This window comes from Cheilinus undulatus, linkage group 23 (genome assembly GCF_018320785.1).
Source record: "Cheilinus undulatus linkage group 23, ASM1832078v1, whole genome shotgun sequence".
Classification (NCBI taxonomy): domain Eukaryota; kingdom Metazoa; phylum Chordata; class Actinopteri; order Labriformes; family Labridae; genus Cheilinus; species Cheilinus undulatus.
In genome coordinates this window covers 19,170,667-19,182,761 of record NC_054887.1, presented here as the reverse complement: position 1 = coordinate 19,182,761, position 12,095 = coordinate 19,170,667, and the positions used below count along the sequence as shown (strand labels likewise).

Sequence of the window (12,095 nt, the reverse complement as noted above, 5' to 3'; positions counted from 1 at the left end):
TCCAGGAAAAAAATTAACTTTCAGCACTTCATTCCCTGTAATCTGGTAAATATTTAAGCACTAACTTATGTAAGGAAAACATAGGGTTATTAACCATTTATTAATAGAAGAGATCTGCTGTTTCATGCATGCAGTTCATGTTGCTGCTAGATTTGATCTGTTGAGTTCACCAGTGCCTTATAATGTCAATGATAAACCATTTAGTTTAAAACCACTTTTCACGGCCAATCCTGATACAGATTATTCATAATTCATGAGACCAATAACTGATATGTTTTTAACTGATATGCATTAATATGATTATGCATTTTATGCACAGAATGCAGCAAAAGTATAATTCGATCAAAAGAAATAAAGAAATGAATAAACAGTATAGCCCTGCCTGTATCAGCACAAGAAACATAGCAGCAGCAGGAAAACAGAAAGTGATTCCATACACTTTCTGTGTCAGTGGCACCCAGGCCTGAGTGCTGATTGGCTACTAATGTGACATCTAGCCAACCAGATTGTGTTGTATGCATGTTATTTTGGGAGACTTTGGAGAGTGAAATTTAAGCCAGAGGGAAAGACACACCTCGCAGTGGAATCAAAGTATCGCACTTATTGATTTATTTATTTCCTTGATTCTGGGAAAATAAATTGCACATCCCGTTAATTGGCCAAATGCCAAATATTGGAATCAGTAATGGTCAGGCTGATAATTAGTTGACCCTTATTTTACAACCTATGTTATTTCCTTTTATATCAGCCAAACAAAATATGTCAGAGTGATTTGGTCACATAAGAAGATTAGGTAAGGATGTAAGATTCCTTTATTAAAGTTGATAGAAGGTTAAAATTGATTTAAAATTGTACAGAAAAAGTGAGTCATAACTGTTGAGGGTATTCATGTGACCACACAGACAGCTGGAGCCGTTCCAGCTGCTGTGTGGCAGGAAGCACGTTCTGGTGACGGGAATCAGGAGGGAGTAAGCAGGAAATTTCAGCTGAAAAGTGCCGTCATTTTGATAATGACATCTTAATGATGCTCACCTTGGTGAGCCTCAGCTGATGTAAAATGCTTATAGAAATGTTTTTGGCTGTAATGTTAAATAAGATTTGAGATCAAGCTTATGGTGAAATAATATCTCAGGTGATGAGTAGGGCTGGGTATTGTTAAGAACCTCATGATTCGATTCGATATTGATTTAAATGCTTCGATGTCGATTCAGTAAGATGTAGAAATACACAAATAACCTGTTAACAATTTTTTAATAATTATTTTCATGCCCACGTGAACATATGTGGCCAGTCACCTCACATTTTTGAGCAATAAAACATCTGAAGACATAAATTTGCACAATAATTATTTGTGCATACAAAGTACAAAAGTAAAAAACATGACATTTCTGTATAAACACTGAAAAAGTTAAGTGCATGTTAACTTAAATAATAATTCTTTCCTCTTGGAAATTGTGATAAACCTCACATAACATGGTTAAGGTTGGTTGTTGTTTGGTCGAGTGCGGCCTCCGTCCATACAACGCAAATTACACACAGCACAGTGACCCCCACTGGCCAGGAGGTGAATTGATATTGAAATTGGGGGGGGTATAGCGATGCAGTGATTAATCAATATTTTTACCCCCCCCCCCCCAGTGATGAGGCATCTAAGGACAATAGATTTTTTCTTAATAACTGTAAATGTAGTCCTGTGATGTCTGGCTGGTTTTATAGGGGAAAGACCAAAATTAGATTTGATATTCATCACAGAATAAATATAGTAGCCTTTATAAATTAATCAGATCTGGATTTAGTTTAATACTGACGTTATTTCTGCGAACGCTTCATGAAGTGAATGTAACCGATGCTTTAACAGTTTATATAAGATAAGGGTTGAGAGTTCTACCATGAGAATTTGTCACGTTAAGAATCAGATTTATCAACCACAGATCAATCTTTTTACCTATTAGCTGTAGTAAAAAGAAGTTAATCCCTGAAATACATAGGAAACAAAAAAACTGATCTAAAGCTATATATTAACAAAACTTGAACAATAATTCCGTTTCACACCCATCATTGATGAACCGGGCTGATGTGTGCTTTCAGACTCTGCTTTGTGTACTTGAAATCAGGTCTACAGAAATGTCAGGAACCCCAATTTGTAGCCACATATCAATAACCCTGGTCCAGGAAACAGTATGGATCTCCAGATATCCCCAATTTAAGCGAGTATTGAGCTGTTTTTTCTTCCATTCACATCTGTTCCCCATTGAACAAACGGCTGTGTTTCAGAGTTTAACCCGGCTGAGCAGTTGTGTCGCACACTGAAAGTGACGCCAGTGCAAACCCTCTAATGAGAATTTCTATGTTATTATGTACCTGGATCTCTGTCACAACAAGGAGGCAAGTTTTGCTCCAGATACAGTTACAAGAAGCAAGATAAAATACTACTGAGAGCACAGGAGAATTACTATGGAAACATATTCTTTGTCTGCAGAGATGTCCATGAAGTGTGTGCGCCATCCTTGCCTCCAAAATAAAGCACAACAGGGATCAAAAAATGGCAATAACTTAGATGCTTTAATTGTTCAGTCCAGAGAGGGAAGTGGAGACTCTGTATTATCCGCCACATGATAAGCAATATTTGCCCTTGTCCAATAAACAGACTAATTTTTGCATTGTGTAAGAAATAAGCTCTGTAACCTTTATGAGCATCAACTTTTTGGTAATTATTTTGTCTTAGCAAATTAAGTTTAGCCCTTAACTGATAACTAAATCAGCCTGATGTCAACTTTAAAAGACGTATGTTTCACTCTAGAGCCCACTTGTTCATGATCTCCTCCCGTCCTCTCTCTTCACAGTGTGTGCAATGGGTGGACGACGCCAAACTTAACCAGCTGCGCCGCGAGGGCATCCGCTACGCCCGTATCCGCCTGTGCCACAACGACATCTACTTCATACCTCGCAACGTGGTCCATCAGTTTAAGACCGTGTCGTCAGTCTGCAGCCTGGCCTGGCACGTTCGCTTACAACAATACCACCGAGGAGAGGGAGAAGAGGAAGTCGAGGAGGAAGAGGAGGTGGTGAAGGAGGAAGAGGAGGAGGTGGAGCTGAAGGAGAAGGAGATAGAAGAAGTAGAGGAGGAGAAGGAGGAGGAGGAGGAATTGAGAAGAGCAAAGAAAAGTGAGAAATGCACAAAGCAGAGGATAAAGGAGGAGGTTGACTTGGAGGAGAAAAGGACGTTGGGGGAGCCTCCTAAGCCTTCGTCTGTTCTGTCCGCTCCTCCTCTTCCTCCTTCCATGGACTCTAAAAGTAGAGAAAAAGAGGAGGAGAAGGAGACGAAGAAGGTGAAAGGCATCAAACCCAAACATCAGGATTCACCTCCCACTAAAGAGAAAACAGAACCGCCTTCTCCTTTAAAAAATAAACCAGCTGCATGTCTTCCTCCTCCTTCTGCTCCTCATCAAGACTCAAAACCCAAAGCGTCATCGTCTAAGCACCTTCATCACCACCACCATCATCATCATCACTCGGACAGCAGGACGTCTTCCAGTAAAAGCTCCTCCTCCTCTTCGGTGTCTCATTCAGCTTCTAAATCACCCGTCTCAAAGTCAAAGTCTTCCTCTTCTTCTTCATCGTCTTCATCCTCTGTTACCGCTACGTCATCCTCAATATCGACCTTCGCCACTTCCTCCCAAATACATCTTAAACCCACAGTTTCTCCCAGTGCCTCCTCCTCCTCATCCTTCTCCTCCTCTCAACTGGAAACAGACAAAGACTCCCCTCGCCTGATATCAGACGTTGCCTCAGACACTCGGACTCACAAACCCGTGGCGGACTCACAACAAACACAAACATCCTCCGGTTTGGCGGCGGACACACGGACTCACACGGCGCCTCGAGCGTCGGCGGATTCGCGGACATACACGCTCCAGGAGAAATGGACTCGCCCTTCTGACTCCAGGACGCCGACTATGGATCCACAGAGGCCGGGGAGCTATTTACAGCAATACACCCCCAAGCACCTCTCCCCTCCTCCCCCTCTCCCCCACATGCTCCCTCCATCTTACCCTCCTCACCTTCCTCCCAGACCACTCATGCTCCCCCCAAACCCACCCCCAAACCCCACTCAGCCTCAAACTATGAACTCTTTCCTCCCCCCGGCCCCCCCGCCTCAGCCGTACTACCACCCTCCCCTCCCCACTTCGCAGTCTCTCCCTCCTCCTCCTCTCCCCCACCATCACCAGTACCCTCAGCACGCCAAACCCTACTACCCTCACTTCCCCTCTCACCCCTTCCTCCCCCCACAGTCTTTCCTCCCTCAGCCGCCTTCTCCTTACCCGCTTCAACCGCCATACCAAACGCCACCACCAGCGCAGCATTTCCCTCACCCGCCTCCGCCTCCTACCTCCACGCCGCCTCCCCTGCCTCCTTCTCTTCCTCCCCCTCCTCCTCCCCCAAAGCATGAAGAGCAGATTTTATAGTTTTTGTACATAATGACGCTGTTTTTAACGACTCTGTATGTACAACACGGTTTTCTTTGGGCTGTGTTGTTGTAATAAGGAAACAAGGAAGAAGACAAGGACAGTGTGGACACGTTGTTGTCGTTTTTAACAGATTTGGATTTTATTTATCCCAGTTGTGCTTGGGTTCAAACATATTGAGTACTGATTGGATTTACTTGTAGTTTCGGCCTTCGTTGTTGTATGGCTGCACCAATTTATGGAAGACATTTTCAGCCTCAAGGTTTGAGAAAACTACTGTCTGGTTCTGTTTTGTCTTCAGATATCCAAAAATCCTCGATCTATCATGCATAGGAAGGAAAAAGGATCAAGTTCTCCTGAATTTACAGGGCCTAGATTTACCCCATTGGATGTTTTACCCTTTTATTGATTTTATAAATCAGTCATGGTCAATAAGACACCTGTGTTGGGAAGGTTAACCAGTAGTCATTGCTACCATTACACCATAAAGATAAAAGAACACTTCAAGCAACTCAAAGAAAAGGCTACATAAAAGAGGCGTTTCTGTATTGTCAAATAATATTGACCAGAATTGATTCATAAAATCAATAAAATGATAAAATATCCGAGGGGTGAATACTTTCATAGGCACTGTATCTCTGATATTTACAGGAAACTGTCTTTATGACAAACTTCTTTATGAGACTTGCAGCTACTGCTTCCATTTTTGTGGCTTTTTCTAGTGTTTTATTTGTGCCCAAGACTGTATCTGGAATAACCATGGGTCAAAATGTGACAGTATATGATACACTCTCGTATTGATATTGCTACATTTCCTCTACTTTATTGTACCTTAAATTAACATCACAGGACTTTTCCATAATATTGTATTTAGAGCAATTTTGCTCTGCAATAATCTGCTGAATATAAATGCATTTCCTTATTATTGCCATGGTGACAGGAAGGATCCAGATTTTTAGACTGATTTTAAAGCTCTTGATAAAAGCCAGTGCATCCTGATGGATCATGAATCACAGTGAGGAGTGTTTAAATCCTCTCTAACCAGTTTAACTGACCAAGAATATTATTAGTGAAGATATTTGTGCCAAGAAAGTAAAGACAAAACCCAAAGACAACTTACAGTCAGTGTACAGTGGCAATGTTTTGCCATAATTTTAAGGAAAAGTGTCACATTTGAGGCAACTACTTGTGAAGAAGATTGTTACAAAATTGGATTGTGCTCCAAATGTTTAATATTTAGCAGCAAGTTAGCATATTTTAGCACAATGACTGGAAACACAGTAGCTATACTTTAACTTTTTTTAGCAGCCAGATAACCAGCAAAAAGTTAATACTCCTGGCCAAGAAATAAAATGACATTATGCTAGTTAACACACTTATTAACTTCCTTTTTTCTTGTAAACTACATATGATGATTGATTAGCTAGCCTGTGACAAGGCTAAGCTAGCTGTTTGTCTCTGTTTTCAGGCTTTGTGCTAAGATCAGCTAATTTGCTGCTACAAGAGATCAGAGTGGGATCAATGCATTCCTTTTCTAATGATCATATTTCCCGAAAATGTCTAAGAATTATTTAACATTTTCTTTTAAATTGAACTGAGGCAGCAGCAAAACTCTTCGTGTAATTCAGATGATTTTTTTTCTAATCTGATTTTATTGAACATAAAATTTATTGTCTGGATTGTTAAACTTGTAAAACATATTCAAAGTGTAAGAGATACACCAAAGTGGTGTTTCCACCAAGCAGGTTTGGTTTGGATCGGTACGGTATGAAGTCTTTTATTAGCAGTTTAACCAGCTGAAAGTCTGATAAGTGTAGACTTTGAATAAAAACATTTTCGAAACAGGAAAAAAACAAGCTCTTAAATGGCAGAAAAAAAATATTACACTATGGGTGTTTGTGACCAAAAATGGCAGCATACATATATAACATCAGTTTTAGGAGTTTGCCAGTCCTTTGTCTTTCTAAGCAAAAACCTCTAAAATTTGTAATATTAAAAACACAAAAAAACTGAAATAACATTCTTATACAACATGCAAATTGGATTTCCTTGAAAGAGATCATCAAAGCCTCGAATGTGTTAGTAATGAGCACCCACTTTGATTTTTTTTTTTTTAATGTTCTTTATTTTATATTTTAAGGTTTTAATAAATTGTTACATTCAGGTCGTTCATGACCAAAAATGGACACCATACATTATTAGCAATAAAAATACCAAAATAAAAAAGAAATGACATTTTACAGATTAATTTTTCAGTCAAGGTAAGTCCTGATCATAGATACTCAGTATTGATTAATTCTTAGAAATGTAACCCTTTCAATGCCAGTTTAGTGCAACAAAACCTGTTGTTTGTAAAGTAAAATTCACAAAAAAATTGCCATTATTTCTAATACTACATGCAAATATTATTACCTTGAAGGGGACGATCACAACCTTGAATATGTTAATAATGAGCAACAACTTTGGTTTTTCTTCACTATTTTTGTGTTTTATTGTTTTTTTGTAAATTGTTACAATATTGCCTATGGAGCCCCTTAAGGGACATGGGGGAAAAAATTTAAAATGATGATGGAAATGTTTCTTTTTTTTTTTTTTTTTTAATGATGATGGGGAAATTTATTTTTGGAAACAATTTGCGAGATCTCGCAGAAAAAAAATCCATCATCTTTTTTTTTGTTTTTTCAATGGGTTTCAATGGGGGATTTTTGGTCACAAACAACCTGAGTGTATACAACAAGTGTACAGAGCTTATTATTGACCAGTTACAAATTCAAAAATATTCAGCTAATTGTTGCTCACTTACATGGAAAGACTTAGGAAGTAATTTTTAGTCTTTTTGAACAGACCCAGGGTTTACTGCGGTGTTAATTTTGTTGACTGAAACATGACCAAAAAAATGCTCTTCATCAAGCTTTTTCCATGAGGAAGATGAGACTCAGACTAGCTTTTGTCAAGGTGACTGAATGATATTAAAATGTTAATGTGACTAAAACCAATGAACATTTTAATCTAAAGACTAAGACTAAATCTGAAATAGCTTCCTAGCTTACTGTACCAAATCGTACAAACTGGACCGAACCAAACTGGACCGCTTGGTGGCACCAGAAGTGCTTGCAATGCATTTCTTTCAGCTCTTACAACATCCAGACACGAGTAATAGAACAATCAGAGCAATATCCCACAGATGCAGCTGTTCAAGACCTCCTATATGTGACTCATTTTAGCACTTTTTTAAGACACTTGACATTATTGAGTATGCTTACTTAAACTAATAAATCCCAGACTACCAACAGGGCATTTTAAGGTTCTTCCAAGGCGTTGTGTTACTCAGAACATCTTTGATAGTTGTTTTATACTATCCAAGGCAAACAAAAGGTACACTGTTACAGAGTTCTTTCCCAAAGCACTATTTAAAGATTTACCTGAGGTTTTTTACACTTAAAAATGTTTTATCTATCAACCAGAGACTGGAGTGCCCTGTTGTGTTGTAAGAAGAACATTAAATTATTAGTATTCTGTTTTAGAAGCAACTATAAAAAATATTCTGTCTCACCCAGCAGCTGTTGAATTGTGGTGTTGAGAATATTTGTTTTTGATGTCTTGATTTTAATATGAATATTGGAGTAAAGCCCACTTGCTAATGTAGCCCATAACATTTCCCCAGTGCCTGTCCTTTACTGTGAACTACTAAATGGTCCAGAGCTGTGTAGAGAGGAGTTCTGTCATTTCATGGAGGTTTTTATGAGCCTCAGTTTTAAGTTTTCACTGGAGAGAGAGTGAAAAGCTTAAAATTGGTCTTGTGAAAACTCTCCAAACGTCTGCGGTCTGAATCTGGGATGAGTCAAACTTTGTGGGTTGTCCTTATTTTGGAAACAGTTTTAAAGCAGACATAAACTTTCAGCTCTCTTCAGGAAATGATTTCACCAACAGAACTCTTCTCTGTGTGGCTCTGGGAGAGCGAAGTGATAATGAAGCACTTGATGCCAGTCACGAGGGGCTCTGCAGCTCTTTTTAAGCTTTTTTTTTTTTTCGGGTTTCAGATGTTACAAAAGAAACTGACAGGAACTTCTATATTTTTTGTACAAATGTGAGAAAATTATGGTTGAAAACAACACAAGTCTTCAGGGGCTCCTGCTGTTTTCATCCCTTTATTCATCTTAAGTTTTTTTGTTATTTCTATTTTGTTTTTGTGATTATCTGTCAGCACTGTAGTGTACATAAGACATTTTGTAAAGAGGAAAAAAATTGTAGTGTGGTTTCTACTTTAAATATGAGCCTAGCTAATAAAAGGTTCAATGTATGGAAAGAAATGAGTTTGAACTGATGCTTTCTCAACTGTCGATTAAAAACTTTTAATGTACAATATGGAAAAAAAATAAGAAAATGTGTGTAAATGTAAAAAGAAGATATATGTCATACAATATGAGGAAAACTGATGAAACCTTTTGGTGATCAAGTGCCAAAAGGGGCAAGGAAAGTCTGAGGTTTAAAGGTGCTCTGCTGAACGTTTGGCAACCAGTAGCACTGCATTTTCTGTTTTTAAAGATTTTCTTTTGCCTTTTTTGTGAGCACAAAGTCTTTGCAATTCAAAATTTGTTTTTTTTTCATTATTCCAATTGTTGGCTGAATTTGCTGGAGTCAAGATGTTAATTTTGTTATTTCAAATGTTTTGTAACCTAATGAGACCTGAGCTGTGAAACTTGATCGTAAAACCTCAACATTACAATAAAAAGTTTCCTCTAAAATTCCACATATATTTTGTAAAATTTGAGGCACATTCCCCTTAATTTTTTCTGTGTTCACTTCCCCAAAAATATTGATGCATTTCTCAAAAATTCTATGAAAATGTTGGAAAATTTCCCCAAACACCTGAACAAATTCCATAAAATTTCCATGAAATTTTTGCAAATTCCACCCCCCCAACAAAATTCCCACCCAAATTCCTAAACAGTAATGATTCAGTTTCATAAATTTCCATAAAATACCTTAACATTCCCTAGAAAAATTTCCCCAAAACATTCCAGTCAAATTCCCTGAAATTATCATGAAATTCTTGCATATTTCACAGGACCCCTTAACCCCCCCCCCCCCCCCCCCCCAAAAAAAAGTATATAATTTGAAATGAAAATGACAAAAAAATTTAAAGCAATATTTTCCTAAAACTTCAATGAAACTCATAAAATATACAAACATATCCCTTAAATTTCCTTAAATATTCTAGAAAAATATCTGCAAAATCCCCAAAAAATCTAAACAAATTTCCTAGAATTTCCATAAGAATTCTAACCAAAAAAAAACAAACAAACAAACAAACATCCAAAATTCTCCCAACATTTCATTGTTTGATAGATGTCAAGAAACACAATGGTTATAAAGCACACTTTATAACTGTTATTTGTTTACTTACGTTCATTTTTTACTGCTAGTAGTGCCGTTAAGCAAATTGGTAAGATGCTGGTGAATAAAGCCCAGTGTTCACAAAATTTACAGAGAAATGTATCCATGCTTTGAAAATGCTGCATAAAAAACATTACTAGCAAGCAAACATGATTGCAAAACAGATTAAGATATTGATCTCATGTTTGTTGGGTTGTTCTACGAAATCCCAGTGGGGCCATGTCTCTCTAGTTAATATGGAAGAAACAAACCATCCCACAAGCCTGGAGTAGAGCGTGAGAATCCTGATTCCCAAGGAGAAGGAGTCCTCTAGTCTCGAACAAGTTTCCAACCATTGTACTCCTGAATGGGGGAGGGAGGGTTTTATAGTTTCATGGCACAGAGGTGAGCTAGTCACTTAGAATTTTTTTTTTTATGTTACACTGCAGAAAGCTGAGATCCAGGTCAGTGCAAAATGTGTGAAAGAATTTGCTCTTGTTGTTCACTCTCAGATAGTATTTTCTTGGAAATACTATGTAACTGTTTGTTTACAGGAAAACTACAGTGTGCAGCAGTGTGTAAGAGTTGATTTTGGCAACTGGGAGCAGCTGAAAGCAACAATGACAGATTAACACCTTTTGATGTGATTAAGCAGTTTCAAAAACAAAGCCAGGAAATGAGACTGGTAAAAGCCCTGAGGAGGTAAGTAATACAAAAACATAGCCATTTTTTCCTACTTGAATATGAGTGTAAAGTCTGTTTTAAATTGTAGAAATTATGCTGCTATTGTATTGAATATTCCCAGAAGACTTTAGGATTATTTATAGATGTATTTGCCACTGTGTTCTTGTTTCCATACCGGCTTCACCTGTCCTAGTCTCCCTTTTCTTCCACTTACTCTTCCTCTCACAAACCAAACATCAACTTTAGTCTGCTGTACACCTTCCTTTATTTGTCCTCTCTAGATTAGTGTTATGAAAGCCACCTACTCAGTGCAGCCTGTAAAAATGAGCTCAGCACTTTCACCAGGCCAGATCTGAGAAGAAACATCATCCACACTACAGGGCTGGTGTGTGTCAGGTCAAATATAATTCAAAACAGCCTCTTCTCATCCTTTCACGCTCTCTCAGACACAGCAGGAATGCCAGAAGAGCTCAGCTGACCTTTACAGTGAGTGGAGGCGGAGAGGAGGAGGGAGGCAGGAAGCTGGAGCTGAGACAAAGAAGGGATTTTGGAAGGGAATACTTGGAAAAACCTTGTTGAACCGCGTGAGTGTAGCTAACACAGAGCATACAGTGTTTGAGCTTACATTAGTCACTCCTCAAGGTCAAGTGCAAGGCTTCTGATCAGTTAGAAACAGTTTTAGTTCAAGCTTCTGTGTGGGAGTTTTTGGCCTGTTATTACAGGGATGTAAATTAATATTGATGCCACTTTATGGCCTACAAAACCAAACGAGATCATCAGCATAAAGACTGATTAATTCTAGATATTATTTTCAATACTAAAATCTGCTGCCACAGGGTAGGTGTCAGATAACAAGATTATCAGAACTCTTCCGAAGCAGAACTTTTATGTCTTTCTACTAAGGAATCATCTTCAAACTTTGTCCAAATTTTCTCTGATCAAATTTTGGAGGTGAAAGGTCAACATCATTTTTGGCACAAATGTCCATTCTGACTCAAGGATGAACTTTCGGGGGTCAGCATTGTCGGGCCTCATTATCATCCTTTGCTTGTTACTATAATATCTCAAGAATTTTTTGGTGGAATTTTTTCAAACTGCAAGAATAAATAGGTCAAATCCTCTTTGGCGAGACTCAGACAGTTGTTAAACTGAAACCAAGCCAAAATCTCAAGGTACATCGTGTTAAAATCCATGCAAAATAGCCTCTTTGATTCATGTAAGTATGCTTTTAGTTATTGCAAAGCTATAGTTATGATTTATGGTTGTCCATATTCCCAGGGCACACCTAAACTTGGCTCAAAGCACACTGAGAACCAGTAGTTTCAATCTGCTTAAAACTCAAGAATACCTGAAACTAACAGGGCTAATAAGACTGGACAAACAGCTACTTTTATATTATACTGTACCCTACTTCATTAGGTATACCTGTTCAGCTGCTCATTATTGCAAGTATCTAATCAGCTAATTACATGGCAGCAGCCATGCATTTAGGTATGTAGACATGATCAAAAATCAAGAGGACATGATGGAGTTCAACCTCAGCATCAGGACAGAGGAGAAGGGTGATAT

The 12,095-nt window shown here is 38.3% G+C and overlaps 1 protein-coding gene across 2 annotated transcripts in view; it reads left to right on the top strand.

The window, feature by feature from the left end:
- LOC121505401 (lysine-specific demethylase RSBN1L-like) overlaps positions 1 to 9,157 on the top strand; it is a 63,523-nt gene extending 54,366 nt beyond the window's left edge. For both annotated transcript variants that reach the window (XM_041780699.1, XM_041780700.1), the window contains one exon: positions 2,844 to 9,157. In XM_041780699.1, coding sequence (XP_041636633.1) covers positions 2,844 to 4,466 — 1,623 coding nt within the window. In that variant the 3' untranslated portion in view covers positions 4,467 to 9,157. The remainder of the gene's footprint in view (positions 1 to 2,843) is intronic.
- The last annotated feature ends 2,938 nt before the right edge of the window (positions 9,158 to 12,095 follow it).